Source organism: Malania oleifera, chromosome 4 (genome assembly GCF_029873635.1).
Source record: "Malania oleifera isolate guangnan ecotype guangnan chromosome 4, ASM2987363v1, whole genome shotgun sequence".
Classification (NCBI taxonomy): domain Eukaryota; kingdom Viridiplantae; phylum Streptophyta; class Magnoliopsida; order Santalales; family Ximeniaceae; genus Malania; species Malania oleifera.
In genome coordinates this window covers 39,227,110-39,246,918 of record NC_080420.1, presented here as the reverse complement: position 1 = coordinate 39,246,918, position 19,809 = coordinate 39,227,110, and the positions used below count along the sequence as shown (strand labels likewise).

The 19,809-nt window shown below is 35.4% G+C and overlaps 1 protein-coding gene across 1 annotated transcript; it reads left to right on the top strand.

The window, feature by feature from the left end:
- The first annotated feature begins 311 nt into the window (after positions 1 to 311).
- Positions 312 to 18,080, top strand: LOC131154602 (dolichyl-diphosphooligosaccharide--protein glycosyltransferase subunit DAD1). The gene is made up of 5 exons (XM_058107519.1): positions 312 to 502; positions 591 to 638; positions 16,983 to 17,070; positions 17,153 to 17,196; positions 17,772 to 18,080. Exons 1-5 carry the CDS (start codon positions 419 to 421, stop codon positions 17,853 to 17,855), a joined length of 348 nt encoding a protein of 115 aa, XP_057963502.1. The 5' UTR covers positions 312 to 418; the 3' UTR covers positions 17,856 to 18,080.
- The last annotated feature ends 1,729 nt before the right edge of the window (positions 18,081 to 19,809 follow it).

Here is a 19,809-nt window from a genome sequence, read left to right as displayed (position 1 = left end):
AGTTGTTATGTTATCATTAAGAGACTATTTTTCATCTAAAATTATCGAATTTTTCCTTTTTTAACTAATTTTATTAGTATAATTTGCTATCATTGATTTATAAAAATAGTGTGATTGCACATGCTAAATCAAAATCGAGTAAAATATTTATTTTTTTGAAAACAAATTATAATGTATTGAGAATCAATTCGAATAGATTATTCAAATCGAACAACAAATAATAAAAGTACTAAACCCAAGTTTTTAATTTGGTTCAATTTTTAAAACTTCAATATTCAAATATCCCCAACTATTACGCCCCAATATTTACTCTTCAAATTACAATACTATCCTCCTTTTAGGATATTTCCATCGGTGTCTCTACCTCTCGCCCTTTACTGCACCCGGGAACGAAAGACAGAGAAGCGAAGGACAAGCAATGGCGAGGTCAACGTCAAAGGATGCTCAGGCCTTGTTTCATTCTCTCCGATCTGCTTACTCTGCTACCCCGACAAATCTCAAGGTCTCTCTATGCATACCACGGGAAGTTACAGTTTCATTCTGTTACTGAACTTGAAAACCTAACTGAACTTTTCCTTTTTTTGGAGCAGATTATCGATCTCTATGTGGTTTTTGCGATCTTCACTGCCCTGTTTCAGGTAATACAATTTTGAGATTCAATATGTACTCATCCTTCCTGATCTGTCATATTTGATGTATTTTTCTACTATTTATGTCATCAGGCGACACTTGCTGGGTATAAAATGGCATTTCTGCTTCCTCATTATTATATTCATTTTTGATGGACGATGCAACAACAACATAAAATTTTTTATCTGATGTTTTCTGTGGGTTTGGGGAGTGATTTTGTAGTATATTATTTGGATAATAAGAGAGAGAGAGAGAGATGAAAATAAAATATGGTGATTTTTCTACATGGATAGTGCACCATACTCACACGGGGATACAACAATTTCGAAAAATGAGGATGCGACAAGACAGGGATGTGTTAATCAATTAACATAAAAAATATACATTTAGGCATGTTTTTCCTGGTAGATGACAAATATTGTTGTAACTTTAGTTTTAAATGAAATTTAAGCGTCCGTCATACACAATTAGCAATTGCACATTTTATATACTACAGTTATAAAATCATCAACATTAGTTATATTGTAGAATTAAGGGCATGACTGATGGTGAGCAGTAGGCATGGCTCATGAAAAAAAAAGAAAAAAAGAAAACTAATAGAGAGTAGTGAGCTAGGGCTGACTTTAATTCTGGGGGCTGGGGTTGGTCTGGCGGTGCCCTGCAGGGCTGGGCAGCTGGGGCAATGGCCATAAGGCTCCAACTCCAGCTACTCCAATTTTAATGAACCTCTTGACTCTCAGTCTCTTGGCTTTTTTACTTTTTATGTATTTTTTTTTGGGTTTTCTGAACAGAATTAATAGGGGCAGCAAAGTGCTGTATTTTGCTGCAAGAAGTGTTTCAGACATGTCCTTTCCGTGTCTAGAAGTGTGCCAAAAACAAAATAGTTAATTCTCAACATATGTGACATGTGTTGAGGAGAGTTAGGTGAGTGTTGCGTCGGATATTGACACTTCAGGCTTCTAGAAATGTTGGTGTTTCCTAGTTTTTCTCATGTTGTTTGGGTAATAGAAGAGAAAGAAAATGATATTATATTATTTTACTAAATTGACCTTTTATTTCTTAAATAAGATGATAAACTTTCTTTCACTTACGATGTTTTTAGTATTTTAAGATAGTATTATTAAGTTAGTCTTTTTATTTTATTTTATCCAAATAGCTCCACTTTGAAGAGATTCAAAAAGAGGTTTATGAGGGGATCTATTCTTCCCCATTTCTCTCCTTTCTTTGCATTTATTCTATAAAGCACAATCCAAATTACCTGCTTCTCTGTAAAGTTCACTGGATCTACAATGGAGTTCAAAGTCACAGAAAAATCTCACCATAGAGAACCCTTCACTTCTTCAAGAGTCAGGAATAAAAAATGAATGGACTCTTCCCCTTAAACTCAAGCCCAGCTCCAAAAAATTTCCACCTGATTGAAGCAACACCAAATACCAAAAATTTTCAAATTTCTCCACATGAGAAAATCTTGAAGAAAGACACTTAGAAACCCACCAAGAACATTGGCAATGAGGGGGATACTTAAAACTTCTACTTGTAAGGCAAAAAAATTCAAGAGGGTCTATGCACGTAGGCTGGACAGGTTAGGTAATTATACTTGGACAACAGAAAAAATGTAAGGAATAATGCGAAAAGTACTTTTTGTGTCGTGAAACTGTAGATTATTTTTAGAAGGGAGATTTAGATGCAAGGAGGAGCAAGGTTAAGGAGAAGGAAAAGTGGAGTGACGTGTTGGATGATGGCAATGATGATATTAATGAGTTTGCGAATGATGGTGGTTTGCTTTTGGATGAGATTCGAGAACAATGTGGCAATGGATCTGAATCATCTTTGATGGAAGGTTTAGAGGGTATTTCAATATTTGAGGATGGAACGCACAAGTCGCAAAAGTGCGAGGATAGGATTTTGCTCACTCAACTAGGAGGTTAATGGGAAGGACTTCGTAGCTCAAGAATTGTTGGGTGAGATGAGTTTGTGGTTATCTGGTCATGGAGCTAACAAAGTTCGTGCGGATGGGGGCGAGGGAAGTTGAATAAGGGACAATGTAAATTAGAAAATTTGAAGTGCTTGGTGAACACAACGGCAAGGGTTTAAAGAATGGGTTCATTGTTTCAATTGGTAGTTGTTTTTTGTTTTGGTTTTTATTTTCTCCTAAGAATTGTTTGTCCTTTTTAAGGTTGTAATTGTGCTTTCCCCTCTTAATATATCTTTGTTTATTTTTATAAAAAATGATCTTATATAATATTGAATAATAAGTCAAATAGATATTTTATTAATTAAGAGGATGTAAGGATTGTGAACTTGTTCTCATTGAAAGTTTTAGGGTCATAAAATTATTAATGTTAGATACATGCATTAAAAAATAGAAGAGAAAAGGGTAACATAGATCCATATAAGAGAACTAGGTGGTGGAAGTGGAACCTAAGTTTGAGAAATTAGAATTAAGTTCAAATATAAAATGATAAAAAGGAGGCTACTGGATAATACAAAATAATGTGGAGAAGCACTCTTGTAAGTGTGGATAATACAAGATAATGTGGAATAAAATGGATAGCTTTATAGTTAGGTGTCATGATCCCACATCAGATGTGTATTAGGGAGATCTTGAACTTATAAGGAGAGTTTGGGCTCCAACTAAGTGAGGCGCCTTTTATAGGACAAACTCGTGAGGCCAATGGGCCAAAGTAGACAATACCTCACCGGAGTTGGCTCAGGACCGTTACATTTAGTATCAAAGCCTCCTTGGGGGTACTATCATGTGAGTGGATCCACCCTAGGGGTACTATCATGTGAATGGATCTGCCCTGGGGGTACTATCATGTAAGTGAATCCTACATAAAGATATAAACCACTTTGACGAGGACGTCAAAGATTAGACAAGAGGGCTTGTCGTGGTCTCACATTGGATGTATACTAGGGAGATCACGCTGACAAGGATTTCAGAAGTCGGATGGGAGAGCCTATCATGAACTTACATCGAATGTGTACTAGGGAAATCACGTTGACGAGGACATTAGAGATTGGACGAGAGAGCCTCTCATGATCCCACATCGGATGCGTACTAGGGAGATATTAAGCTTATAAGGAGGGTTTGGGCTCCAACTAAGTGAGACGCCTTTTATAAGACAAACCTGTGAGGCCAGTGGGCTAAAGCGAATAATACCTCACCAGAGTTGGGCCCAGTACCGTTACATTAGTTCGGGTTCGCTGAGCTCTAGGAGTTTTTCCTGTTAGCAATTTCTTCGCCAAAGTCTTGCTCTTCAGGCCAATGGGTTGAGTTCATAGTAGCAATGGGTTCAGCTTCTTAGTTTCGACTTTCTAGTTTGGTAGCATGTGCTCTTGGATTGCTTTGTAGTTTTGGAAAAAGCCATGCTATGGATTACAATGGCCTCTATATTGAAAAGCATCGAGCCTGATCTAAGATTGACCGTAAAATTAGATGGAATTGACTTCTTTCTATACTGTTGTAACATCGTAACATCAACATTATAAGGTCTATGAAGAGTTTTTAGACAAAGGAATTTAGGTTTTAGGTGAATCTAGAGGAGAATGCAAAACTAGTGAGGAGAGTTGGTAGTTGGGTGGAGATGTCTAAAAAGCATTTAAAACAAAAAAAAAAATTTGTGGTTTAGGACATGACAAAGATGTGGAAATTTGGAAATTTTTGAAAAGTATATAGGAGTGATAGAATAGAAGAAAAGATTAGAGACTTAGGTGATATCAACTATATAAAAACATGGGATGATATTGCTTTAGATGATGAACTTATTTTAATAATCTATTTAATGAAGACCAAGTAAGTAAAAAGCTTAAGGATTGTTTGCAACCACTTGTAGAAAAGTACTTTCCTAGAAAAAAGCACTTATATGAAAAAATACTTATTTAAAAGTAGTTTGAGATTACTTATTATAAGTACTTTTTCAAATAATTACTTTTAAAAAAAATACTTTTTTGGAAAATACTTATTTTCCTTAAAAAAAAAAAGTATTTTGGAAAAGTATTTTTTGAAATAAGTACATATTTAAGTGGAAATTAGACACTATTTATTGATATAAGTACTTAAAAAGTACTTTTTTGACAAAGTACTTATTTTTTATGATGTTCTGAAAGGGGGCTAAAATTAGAATATCCAGATGATGAAAAGGTTAAAAGTTTGAAATTTATCTAAAAAATTAGGGTTGATGAAGTATCTATTAAAAAAGGTGAAAGATGGAATAGCTGTGGGATTAGAGGGCATATTATTATTTGGAATTTTGAAAGGTTGAGGGGATAGCAGAATAATATGATTAACTAATTTATTTAACTGAATTATGAAGACTAGAAAATGCTTGATGAATGGAGGAAAAGCACTTTAAATTCTGTATACAAAAGCAAAGGTGATATTAAAAATTGTAACTACTATCTTGGGATTAGACTTATTCTTTGGAAAATGATAATTGGATAAAGTTGAATGTTAGAAACATGGGGTTTTTAGAAAGTCAATTTGTCCATATGACTGGGACATCAACTATATAAGCTATATATCTATTAAGATGATTAATGGAAAACTTTAGGGACAAGAAAATGGACTTGCACATGCAAATAAGGGAAGTTAGATGGTGGGTTCGAGAAAAAAATAGGGGACTATGTAGTAGGAATGTATTTGTGATTTGAGTGTATGCACAATGAGGTAACAACTATTGCTAGGACTAGATATGCAGAGCTTAGGGAATTTCCAATTACTCTCAAGGTTTGCTATGAGTCTATCTTTTTTGCTCTAGTGATAGACCTCAGTGATTTGAAAGGCGTAATTGAGGCCTTGAGGCGATTTTGGCCTAAAACGCACCAAGGCTTTAGTGAAAATGCGTGAGTCCACAAAGGCGTATGCCTTAGGTGAGAAGGCATACGCCTTAGTCCAAAAAGCTCGCCTTTTTACGCCTCGGCTGCAAGGCGTACGCATTTTGGGATTCTTGGTTTAAAACATATATTTAAAAAGCCAGCACCCAGAATGCACCTGAAACCCTATCTTCCCTCTCTCTCTCTTGCGAAGCTTCTTCTCCTTTGCTCTCTCGACGAAGCCTCTGCTCTCTCTTCGAAGCCTCCAGTCTTCTCCTCTCTCGACGATTCCTCTTGACGAAGCTTCATATCTCTCGACGATTCCTCTCTTGACGAAGCTTCTGCTCTCTCGACTATTCCTCTCTTGGCGAAGCTTCTTCTCCCTCTTCGACGACTTGACGAGTGCCTCCAACAATTTGTCCAAGCTTCTCGTCCATCTTCGAAGGGAAATCGAAGTTGTCGAAAAGAGCTAGGAGCTATTTTGCCCCAGATTTCAAAATTTTGGGCTTAATGTAAAAATTTTGGGCCCTTCTTTTATAGTAAAAACCAATGTTTTAAAAGGCGCCTAAGCTTTTTAATTTTTAAATTTAAAAATTAATGGGAACCATTTGTAATGTTTTGGCCTATATGATATTTAAAAATTATATTTTTTTATCCATTATTCTAAAATTTTATTATTATTTATTATATATAAATTAATTTTATTTATTAATTATTTTAAAAAATACAGTCCCAAAATGCTTATGCCTCAACTCCTTAAGGCTTATGCCTCGCCTCACGGAGGGTAAAACGCCTCGTCTTATGCCTTCACCTTTTAAAACACTGGATGACCTTAATAGGAATATTCAAAATGAGGATTCATTTGTTGTTTGACGATGATAGTATTGATTGATAAAACTTGAGTTGGGGTAGATTCTTAGTTTGTACTGCAGAGAGAAGTTTTAGAACCGAGAGTTTTAAGATATACAGAAATATGACAGAAGACATGAAGTGTAATTTTAGTTATGATATGAGGAGTGTTGGAGAAAATATTAAACTTGATGGACAAGAAATTCCTATCACTAACAGATTTCAATATCTTGGATCTAGCATGCTAGCTGAAAGAGAAATAGGAAATGATGTGATACATAGAGTTAAAAGTAGGTTGGGTATAAAGGAGAACTACTTTAGATATGTTGTGTGATCGTGAATATCCTTAAAATTGAAAGGAAAGTTCTATAGGGTGTCAGAGTGTTGGGCAACTAGGGATAGCACTTTTAGAAGAAATGGGAAGGATGCTTAGATACTGTTTGGCATCACAAAGAAAGTTTTGTTTGACATGTTCTTGAAAAGTCGATTAATAAAATTGCTCGAAAAGAACCACTTTTTAAATTGGATTTTGAGAAGAAATCAAAATGGTTTTTTGGCACTTGTAAGTGGCTAATGTTCATGCACGGTGGCATTGTTGTAGTATTTGGCTGCTTTCATCCCGTCTTGGCCATCTTTGCTGTTGGCTGGAGTGTTGCGGATTGCTGGTGATCCTCAGCTTCTCCAGGCTTGCATGGAATTCATTGTTTAAAAATATGAATCAATACTAGTAGAAAGTAGATCCTGGAAGGAAAAATTGTGGATGGGTGGTTGCAGATTTGAACAACAATGGAGGAGTTTTAGAAATTTAAATTGATGCCCGCAAATAAAACAAATTGTTGTAGACAGCCTCATAGTTGAGAGAGGAGAAGGAAAGGGGTGTTGACCATGGTTTTAAATAAAGGCCGCGACCGTTACGTAACGGTTTTTTGGGTTACCGATATTGTTACACACCGCGAAATCAGTGGGAAGAAAAATCACGGCCGTAGTGGCCGTTACGGACCGCGACCCTTATGTAAAGACCGCTACAGGACTGTTATACCAAAAAAATTATTATTTTTTTTTACTTTTTCTTTTCACTTTTTCCCTCTCTTTCATATATCATTCTCAATATACCTAGTGGCAAGAGGGGGAAAAGATTATAATGAGGATGGCAATGATACAAAATTTACTATTTTTTTAAATACTCACGATAGATGCATTAATTAACAATTCAAAAATACTAACTTGTTAGGAAAATATTTTATTTTGATAATATTAGTAATGTGATATTTATGCTCTATATTTTTCAACTTCAACCTTCTTTCTTTTTTAGCAATTTTATATTTGTATTATTCGTATGTCTTATGTGTCTAATAGATTAATGGAGTGTGTAATGTATTTTGTTTTATTAATTAATTTAGCACACATAAGAATTTATCACATATAAGAACAATGAGAAGTATAAATACGCACACATGTAATTTTTCTATCAATGGTGGTTTAAAACAAATGTAAACTTGTTGCCCTTACCAAATAACTTAGTTACCCGAACTAAAGGATCCAAAATGCACTAAAACTCTTTCTAACAATGGCTAAAAGTTTAAACATGCAAGTACGCTAATATGCACAAGGTTGTGCGTGCTTCAAAAAAATTCACGTTCGTTACACCCGCTTCTTGTTATGTAACATCCGCTACTCCCGCGTCCCGTTACACTCGTTACTGTTACGTTATGCTACCCGCTACCACGATTCAAAACCATGGTGTTGACACCTTCCTCCTGCATTATTGTGCACCTGAAGTAGCATGGACCCTGACTACTGATTCCTTGCTTTGTGACTATTGATACCTCGAGTGTGACTATTGATTCCTTGAGTGTGACTTTTGGCTCTTGAGCAATAGTAATTAGGTGATGTAACGTGAATAATAGGTGGCAACTTCATCAATTTAATTTAACCCATTTCTCGCCCCTAAATTTTTATTTGAGTGAAGGGGACCCCTCAGTCCACACATTGTTACATGTTGAAATATATTATTATTATTATTAATTGAAAAAATTTAATTTTATTAGTTGAAAAATTTTAATTTTATCATTTGGAAAAATATTATTTTAATTAATAATAATATTATTAACATAAATTAATAATTATTTATTATTTTGTTATGTATATAATATATGAATTATATGTTGAAATATATTTTTATTATTGGAACTTATTTTCAGTTCAACATTTAGTATCAACACCCATCAAAGTCAGTATACGCATGCGCGCGCACACACATTCAGTTCAGCACTTTTCCATAAATGCTGCTAAATGATTCAAGGTGGTTTAGGCACTTGCAATATAGGCCAAGTAACTCATAGATGAAGAGGAGTGAGCTAGTTAATATTAGGGACTGTAGGAGTGGTAGACCTAAAATAACTTGGATTGACATAGTAAGGATTTCACAGCACTTAAGGCTTGAGTGTGGGATGACGGAAGAGGATTTTTGTTTGCTGAACCCACTTGGTGGGACTTGAGACCTGGCTGCTGCTGCTGTTGTTACTTTACATTTAATTCTAAGTTTTTTTGGCCATTTATGATATGAACAGTTTCCCTCTTCTTTAACTTGTATAATCTTAGATTTTTAACTAATGACCATTTGCCTTTGCCATTTCTGACTTTTCTTTGATTTTACTCATATTGTGGATGCCCCAAAGTTTCCATTTCTGCTACTACAATATAAAAGTTAAATCTCTAATGATGAAAGAAATATATTCAGACAGAAGAAGATAAAGAAATAACAAAGAAAGGTGCAGAGGTCCTTAAAAATCCAACACCCCCCCCCCCCCCCCCCCCCCCCCCCAAAAAAAAAAAAAAGGGAAAACCGAGCGAAAGGTAAAAGAGATCCCTTCTTAAAACTACTCCATCATAACTAATACAGCATTGTGGATTTGCTCATTCATGCTTGGCATTTTTTCATTTTGCTTTACCACCATCCAAATGAACTTCTTGACCATGTGGATCAGACATCCATTATCCCATCTTACCCATCAATTGTTGAACTTCTCATTCCTACCCATTTACCTCCATTGTAGGAGAAACTGGAGTGGGTGTCCTTGGCCTCTTCTGTTCTGCTTTCTACCCACAAACCATTATTCTCAAAAGTAGAAATGCCCTCTAGACCTTTAAGTGGGTGTAAATTGGCATATGAGAAATATTGCCCTCCAAGTCTGAGGAATCTGAAACACAGCAAAGTTGTTCTCTAACATCATCCAACCATAACCCACTGTCACCAGCAAATTCGCTATCAAAATCTCTCTCATTACCAGATACATCCCCCCATTCTTATCTTCTTTAATATGATCCCTTGCACTAACCTTCTTAATCAGTCCTGATTTTGAAGCAGTTGGATTTTCTGCCCTACAAAATGCGCTTTCATCATTCCTTTTAAAATCTTACCCACATATTATTATTATTTTGATTACCAGCAAGAGAATCCTTCTTTTTCAAGCCCACGTCCAATGCTACCCTATGAGTATAAACCTTGGTAAATTCAGATATATTCCTTTATATCATCTAGAAGCTTGGAATTTGGATTTGAGGGTGGTTGTTTGTTGAAGAAGAGGGATGAGGAGCAGGGATTGTCCCACCGGGAGTGGGAGTGCTAGAAATTTACAAATTTCTAGTACAAAGAAGTGACGAATTTGCGTCATCAGTTTTTGAGGGAAAAATTACCATCTTTGAATGATTCTTTACAGAAAATGTTTTCCAATTCTTTTTGTCATGAATAATTTGCCTTGAGGGCCTGAATGACTTGATCTGGAACAGACAAGGATGGAGCAAATCAGAGTAACATTAGAACTCACTAACAAACCTGTAGTTCAACACTTGAGATGACTTGTTCTTGAAAGATGGATGGCTTGAAGGTTAAAGTTCTTAAGGACTTTGAGGATTGAATCTCTATCAGAGCTTCAACTACTTGTTTTGAATGTGGAAAGCCTTGGATGTATCCTTGTTCATAGATATCTGAAGGGGGGAGATCCTGCATTGGTTTGACCACCTTAGTGTTCACATAACTCTGGGTGAAGAATCAGGTTTTTTGATAGCAAAAGGAATCTATTAAGAGAAGAAATAATTACAATGAAATGAGGATAAGATATCCTCTAAAGAAGAAGGCAAAATGAAAACAAAATTATATCAAAGCCGCCTTTCAATCTGAATATCTGATTGAAGAATCAGAAAGAAAACTTGCTGGAAAAGGAGCTCCTAGGTGGAAGATACACACTTGTAAGCACTTCATCCAACCTCCTGGTCTATTTTATGCCTCCTTTTTCCCATCCCTAGTTCTATAGCCAGGAAATTGGAAGGTCTTCAAAGGAGATTGTTTTGGGGGAACAAGGGCGAGGATTTTAAATATCGTCTTATAACAAATGGAGGGCGGTTAAACAACCTATGCAAAAAAAGAGGGTAGGTCTAAAATCTCTTCCCACTCTCAATAAGGTCCTCCGGGGAAAATGGTTCTGGAGATTCATGAAGCAGAAGAACCGTTTCTGTATGAAAATCATTGCCACTAAATACGGTCTACACTATAATGGCTGGGCCTCTAAAAAGATATCAGTGGAGCTTACAGTGTTGGTGTTTGGAAATTCATGAATAGGATGGGAGAAAGTCTTCTCTCATTTATTTTCAAGTGGGGAATGGGGAGAATGTTTTCTTTTGGAATTATATTTGGCGTGGCAAGTTCCCGCTCAATTAAAAAGACCCTTCTATCTTCAGGCTGGTCTGTGACAAAGATGCCCTTATTAGCCAGCACCTTGAGCTCACTTCATGGGATGTTTTGGAGTATTCCATTCATTAGGAATGCCTTTGATTGGGAAACTGTTAATTTGGAAGAATTTACCAGCAGCCTTTCTAAAATCCAGCCCCAGAACACAACCAATGAGTCCAAGTTGACCTTGGATAAAGATGAGAATTTTATGGTCAGATCGTACCATAAACGCCTCATCTCTCTGACAGGAAAACAGCAGCAAATTCCCTTGGATAATCATTTGGAAAACTGCAGCCCCTCATAAAGGTTGGTTTCTTCATGTGAGAGGCAACTCATGAAGATTCTTACCATTGACAACCTCTAGAAGAAGGGCTTGCCTTTCGATAACAGGTTTTACTTGTGTCTGGATCAAGCTGAATTAGTTGAGCACATTCTGTTGCACTGCTCCTGGACTAGAAGTTTCTGGAATTTGGGCATTTCTCTGATCAAGCAGAAGTTTGGTGACTACTGAAACTGTGAATGGTGAGCTATGAGCTTGGAAGGTGTCTTCTCCAGTGAGGAAAGAAGCAAAGCTCTTTCCCTCATCTCCATTGCCATTTTTTTGAACAGTAAGGAGGGAAAGAAACAAGAGAGCTTTTTAAGGATTGGCTTTGGCCCGTCTTGTTGTAAAGGGTAATTGGATAACTATGGTATCTAATTGGCATAATGGGCTGGTTGTGATGGATATTAATGTAATCCTTGATTTTTTTGACTCCTTACCGTGAGAGGATGTTCATTGTAGTTATATTGTTGTACTTTCATTGTAAATGGGTGGCATCCCCTTGATGCCCTTTAATAAACTTTCTTTGCTACAACAACAATAACAACAACAACAAGCCTTAAGTCCCACTAGGTGGGGTCGGCTACATGAATCCTTCTCCGCCAATTCACTTGATCCTAAGCATTTTCCTCTATTAGATTAAGGGCTATTAAATCATTCCTTACTACATCATTCTAGGTTATTTTAGGTCTACCCTAGCCCTTTCCATGTTAGAAACCATAACTAACGCACTCCTCACGGTTGCTCTACTAGGCCTGCATTTTAAATGCCCAAACCATCTAATTTGCCCTTCCCATAACTTGTTTTCAACCGGTGTTATGCCTAAATTATTGTGTATTTGTTCATTTCTTATTTTATATTTTAATGTTAAATCACTCATCCACCTTAACATGCGCATCTAAGCAATTTTCATTCTTTGTACATGTTTCTTAGTTGCCCAACATTCTGAACCATAAAGCATAGCTGGCCTTATAGTTGTCTTATAAAACTTTCCTTTTAATTTCAAGGATATTCTACGATCACATTGACCCACTCCTTCATTTTACCCAACCTATCTTAATTCTATTTATCTTCTTCAATTTTCCCTTCACCTTGCATGATAGATCCAAGATATCTAAATTTATTAGTGCTATTAATCTCTTGATTACCCAATTTAATCTTTGCTACTCCTTACCTTATTGAAATTACACTTCATATATTTAGTCTTATTCCTACTTATCTTAAACTTTTTAGACTCTAATGTAGCTTTCTAAAGTTCTAGTTTAGACTCCACTCCGCTCCTACTATCGTCAATTAACACGATTTCATTTGCAAACAACATACACCAAGGGATCACATTTAGGATATTCCTAGTAATTTCATCAATTACTAAAGTAAAAATAATAGGACTCAAAGTAGAACTTTGATTTACACCTATTGTGATTGGAAACTCTCTAGAATTTCCTCCTACAGTCCTAACTCTAGCCACTACTCTGTCATATATATATCCTTAATGACCTTTGTAGATCTACTGCAAACTCCCTTCTTTTCTAATACACACCAAAGCACTTCCCTAGGCACTCTATCTTAAGCTTTCTCTTGGTCAATAAAAACCATATAAAGTCCTTCTTCTTTTCCCCAAACTTTTCCATTAAACTTCTTAAAAGATAAATAACTTCTATTGTCGATCTCCAAAGCATAAAACCAAATTGATTTTATGAAATTTCTGTTTCTAATCTTATTCTATATTCAATTACTCCTTTCCATAATTTCATCGTATGACTCATAATCTTAATTCCATGATAGTTATTACAGTTTTGAATATCGCTTTTGTTTTTCTTCCATTCTTCTGGAATTTTCTTCCACTCTTTTTACAAAGTAAGCATTCAATATAGCCAAATCGTAAGACATGGAAAAATCTAAGATTGTATCACCGACCTCATTTATATCTCCATATCTATGGTCTCCATGTATTCTCTTATATCCTATGTTATCCTTGCCAATGTGACCATTTAAATCAGCTCCTATGAATGTTTTTTCAGACATTGGTATCCTTTGTAAAATACTATCCATATCTTCCCAAAATTATCTTTTCAATTTTTTCGCTAAGCCTATTTGGGGAGCATATGCTCTAATGACGCTCGCTATCTTTAGGCCTAAAACTATCCTAATTTTAATGATCATATCTCCTATTCTTTTAATATCTACTACATTTTCTTTTAGGTCTTTATCTACAATAATACCCACCTCGTTTTTATTTCTCTCTACCAGTGTACCAAAGTTTAAATTCTAATTTTCTAGCTTTCTCTCCTACCCATTTCGTCTCTTGAAGGCAAATTAAGTTGATTTTCCTTCTAAACATTATTTCCACTATTTCCATACTTTTCCCCACAAGAGCCCTTATATTCCAAGTTGCTATTCTTATCTTAGTTTCTTGTGCTAACATATTAATCCTCACCCTTTTATACTAACCTGGTCTATTCCCTTGATCTAGTTGGAATTGGTTAAAATTCATGATAATAAGATCTGACAAAGTTTTACGTTGACTGTCAGCTACCTAACACAACCCTGCCCCTTTATTTGAGATTGGGACCGGCTTTGTGTGCAAAGAATTTGTGTTACATAGGTGAAGTACATGTTTGCATTTTTTTTTTTTTCAATAGCAAACTTATTTCACATATATAATTTTCTAAGTCACGCCCTACAACTAGTAAAAACCACACACATACAATGCATTAAAGAAATACAATTTTGGGCGTGAATCCAAGTTAGACTAAAAACCATGCAATAATATTTTTTTTAATAAAAAAAAATTGTTATATTCCAAGACTTGCAAATGAAAACACAAAAAAAAAAAAAAAAAACACAATAATGCATGTGTTAAGCCTACAAATTCTAAACACAAAAATCACCACAGCTAATCAACTATTGAAGATAATAATTATAATAATGATAATAATAATAATAATAGTAATAAGAAAATAAATAACAATGAGAGGAGAAGATCTTACTGGTGGCTGAAACTAAAAAGGTAAAGACAAACTGCCTGAAAATACCCTTTGACGCAGAGAAATTGATGCAAATCAAATTTGAATACCAGTATCCATGAAGATAAGAGAAAATCCAGACATTGTATGGCAGGTGTTGCGACGCTCTAGACCCTGAGAAATTCTTGTGACATTGACAAATGACCCACCACGTTCATCCATTTGTAAATGCCAAATAAATTTGTTAGGGATCAATATCGAACAGGATAGTTATTCCTTACGTGTTTCTTAAGTGATACATGGCATTATTTCATGAATAGTATGTCATTTAGAGCATCATTATATGGCATACCTGGCAATAAATGGATGTTTATTTGCTTGATTGTATCATCTTTAATGAAGTATAGGACACCTGGCAATTTTTGATGCGCGCATGCTAGCTGCCTATTGAAGTAATTTAGTGACTCATGGCAATCTTGGATTCTAATATGTGAGATCCTTGAAAAATGCATGGAATTTTTTGATTGGCATTGTTTTGTGCTTTTATGGACCCATTTCATTTGATTTGGTAGTCATTTATTTGCTAAAAGTTCTCTCTTTTTTCCTACCCCTAGATCATTTGGGTTACACTGCTGGATACATCTCTAGAGGTGGTCTATGTTTGTATGGCTACAAATATCCCTCCATGCTTGCTCTTATGTACCAGATTCATTGGAAACTCCTGTGAGTGTCTTGTGTCTGGTGGATTAGAGCTTGCATAGATTGCATAGGACAATAGCGACCATCATTATTTCTCTTAACATAAGCTTTTCCAATCTGTCAGAACTTTTGAGAATTTCAATTTTAAATTCTTTCCTCCGTAGAAGCCAGGCACCTCCAAAAAAACTCATCACCCCCTCTTTGCTGCACTAACGTTATTTGCTCAAGGTCCTCAATTATTCTTACCGAAATAGTGGGATTATGCATTTGATTCACCAAGAAGAGCTATAAATGCTATGAATATGAGATTCGAGTAGCCAGGCCAGGATCCCTTTAGTATGGGGGCTTGCTTCTGCTTGAAGGACCTGCATGTGGAAGTTGGAGGTTCTAGAAATCTTGGCTCCCTTTCCAGTCTTGAGAAAGAACTGGTCTGGGACACTGGGACAATCATAGTCTCAATAATTTCTGAAGGGTTTATGGGTAGCAGGGATGACAAATACAGTTCATGACTATTCCAGGTAGATATATTATCCCAGCTTAATGTAAGGCTTCTGGAATGTGTGATGGTTGCAGGAGTATTAAAAGTCTTTGATTTGTAAAAGTTGTCAATCTAATGTACTGGTTGGTTAATGTGGATATTATTGAGTTGGGGATGCAGCTCTGGTTGTCATTGGCTTGGAATTCAGTTGGAATGGGCCCCAGGGGAAGATATTCTCTGGTCATGGTGGATGGTTTGGTTAATGAAGCTCTCTGCATTTTTGCATCTGTGTGTATGTTTGGGACTTGTGAGGTTTGCATGAGAAACGGCATCTGGGCCATGATTTTCTATTTATACTTCTATTTCTCTGTCCTCCATGCTTCCTCACACCTAATTGATCATTTTCTGTATGACATCATAACATGGTGTCTACCAACGAATAATTGCCCGGGGTCTGGTTTTTTGACTGTTTCTCAGTTCAAGGCTATGGTTCTGTGACGTGCAGCTTCTGCCATTCTGTTAGCCTGTTCATGGCAACATTCAGCACAAAGTTGCTGCCTTTTGTGTTGAGAATCCTTGTAGCCATCAATATCCAGAGTCAAGAGGTTGGATTATCTCCAATTTTTTTTGGATAATGGTTTGGATCCTTGGTCCTTTTGAATTTCAGCATTAGGATTTCCCTGCATTCTCTCCTTGCATTCCTTTTGCTGATGGCAAAATTTGCCACATCCAAATCACACTATTTGGAGGTTGTTATACTCAACGCTGTGCATTTGAAAGCCAATTTTACCATTGGAAGTGATTTTTCAAGAAGAATTCCCTACTTTAAGCCTTGTGAACTTTTCTCTTGCTAAAAGATACATGTTTTTATCACCTTTCCAGTGTCATAGAGTTCCCAATTTAGTTAAGTTTTCTTTCGCATTGCACTGGCATTTCTCAGTAGCCCAACTTGTCTTGCAACTCTAGTCTGAGCTGGCAAGTAGTTCTGGTAATGACCAGCAATGATCGTAGGGTCAGCCAGAGTATCAGGGTTTTCAAACTCACTGGGGAACCAGTTATTGTTTGGTTAACCAGAGCTTCTTGGCATTTTCAAACTTCTCCGGTACGGAGTTTTTGTCCAACTCGTTCAGCTTCATTGTTCCTTTGAAAGTTGACATTTGAGTTCCGTCCCCACACCGCAAAACCCCCAAACTGGTGCAGGGTTTGCCCTGACTAGATCACTCTAGATTCATGTTATTGCATGAAATTTTTGTTTTATTGCATTTGAAATGTTAATGGATGCTTTGCAATTTTCTGTTGAATATGGTTTAATTTTCAATCCACAGAATGGTTAAATGCTGGTGTAGAACTTTACCTCTTAATACTCTTTTTGACATTCCTCTGAACATATTAACTTGCATGTTCATTCATGAATGTTCTTCCATTTAGTTGTTTTGGTGAATTTGACCCCAAATTAATTGTGGCGTTTTGACACTTATCTTGTTTGCTGATGAATAGGTAGCTTACATAGCTATTGTTGGGTCGTTTCCTTTCAATTCCTTTCTTTCAGCTCTGCTCTCTTGCGTAGGAACAGCAGTGCTTGCTGGTAAGGAGAATAATAGGTACTTTTACTGATTTTTTTTTATCACATGGCATAAGTTTTGACTGACTGATTTCTTCGACCCCAGTCTGTCTCCGGATTCAAGTGAACAAGGAAAACAAGGAATTCAAGGTATGTTTCTCATTTGAAGAGCTTCCACCCTCGTGCATTCTTTAAGTCCTGTTTAATACTTGAAAAGCATTATTCAAAAGAAAGAAAACTATGGAAGAGTCTGTTTTTTTTAATGTTTGGTTATCAAGGAAAATGAATAAAATAAAATATATAATATAATTATGAAAGAAATTGATTTTACACATCTTTGGTATTTGGTAATAAAGTTTTTTTAATCATGCCTTAAAAATTTTTCTTTTTTAATAATTTATTTATATAGAATAAAATATAATAAAAAAATAAGTTCATTTTTTTGAGTTTCCTCCTTTCTTATCCCAGACAAAATCCTTAATCAAAATAGAGGTGAAAAGTTTTCCAATTTACTTATTTTCCTCTTTCCAAATAAAATTTTATATATATTTTTTGGCCGCCAACATGTATGGTATTTATAGATTTTATTTGTTTTGCACAGAAAAAAAGAAGTGGCAGAAAAATGAACATTCTAAAAATGAACATTTTTTGAAAAAAACACTTTCTACACTTGAAATGTTTTTATTTCCAATAGTTGAGATGCGATTTCTGCCATTGAATTGCAGGACCTAGCACCCGAGCGCGCTTTTGCCGACTTTGTCCTCTGCAATTTGGTTCTGCATTTGGTGATTATGAACTTCCTTGGATAGGATTAGGATTAGGATGTGAGAGGTAGCATTATGCTGAGTTCAGTTAATAGGGAGGCTCTCTGCTTTTCTTGTTTCACCGCCCCACCTATATAAAAACAATGAGGACCCTGAATTGGAATTTCTTGTTTTGATTACAAATGATACAGAACTCTGCACTGTCACCTCGTATCAGTTTACCATACAACTCACAAAGTTTTGCCTTTATATAGATAACTAGCTTTTCAACGTTTTCATCTTCCCACGTAGGAAGAATGGGATGAAAATAGAATTATAATTATGCTTGCGTTTGATATGATATATAAAAACATGATGCCCTGCTACAAAAGAGGTTGCTCCTTTGGTATGGTCTCTTTTTCGGTGTCAAATTGTGCACATATAAACAGATGAGGGGGACAAATGGTAAATAAAAATCTAGACAGTGTAAATGCTAAAGTTCCAACCTCTTCGTACACTGGCGCCCTGACCTCGTTGGTTAATTCAGAGGATCATGTTCTTTTGGTTTGCGAGTAAAATGACATTGGAAGAAGTTGGTATTTCAAACTTCTAAAGGAATTCATATTCTCACGTGTTAAAAGTATTTCTTTCTCGTCTATTTCAATAGAAAAATAATAATATTGTGTTTGGAGGGTATGAAACAAGGTGGGACGAGTAATTTGTGTAAAGTTTATATTAACTCATCTAACATGAAATAGGATGTGAAATCTAGCATAGGATAGGATATGAATGAATGTTTTTATGAAGAAATTTAGTAATAATTATTATTTATTCTATGTCATGGTTTAAAAAAAATTCATTATATGTTTTATAATTGTACTTTTCTATATCAAATCCTTGAAGCATAATCAAAACTAGCTTTTGCAAGATAATTTGTTTTGGAATAATACCTTTTCTTTATAATTTTCAACCCGGCCCTTTACACTTCATTACTCTAATTCTATATTTAGAGAGGTTTGGGATTAAAATTTGTCTAAATCTAGAATCTACATCTAAGATTTGAAATTTATATTTTCAAACATAGCATTAGATTTTTCACACCAAATGGTGGACGTTTTTTCGGTTCACCATGTGCTTGCATCAAATTGACTTGTAAGGTCCTACAATTTTCCCCATAGCAAATATAGCAAAACATAAGCACTTTGCTTCCAAGCACATTCTTTACATGTTTTTCTCTTATTTGTATGTTTAGATTTTTCTAGAGTTTACGCGCGATATATGTGAACCCAATAATATGATGCATATATAGATGTATATCTCTTTATGTTTTATGGGTGTAGTTGTATCATATGAGTGTTGATGTTAATTTGAAAATAAATCTTAGAAACACTTAATGCAAGATGAGTAAACACATTCATTGAGGGACCATTCAAAAAATGCCATGACCCAATAGTGAAAGTTAAAGTCTACTCTCTCACCTAAATCCAAAGTTTGGTGAAAATGAGCGACAACTATTCAAGGCACTTGCCTTTATGAAAGGGGAAAGATGAATCCTTGAAAAAAGGCACATGATTCAAATCACTATTAATATCACTTTTTCATTTTTCTGAATTGGTCATTGGAAGGTTCATTCAAAACACTCTACTTGTTGTATTTTTATTGATTGTAGATAAGAAGAAAGGCATATTAGAGTACTTACTAGAATTTGCATCAACATTTTGGCACCATGTAAGGAAAACATAAGTAAAAAAGTTAAATATGTATTGTTTTGGACTAAACGCTCACAAAGAAATGACACTTGTATAAGAGAACAATTCACACAACGAAAGAGCATATGACTTGTGCCAACATTTAAACCCCTTGCAATGAAGGCAAATCCCTCAAAGGGTAGAGAAGCTTTGAATTTTTGGAGCATTGTTGGAGCCATTTATTAAAGTTAGGGATCTTGAAAAAGTAGACTTGAGATTGGTGGAAGCAATCAAAGAAACCAAATACCTTTATTACCGAAGAAGTAGAATAA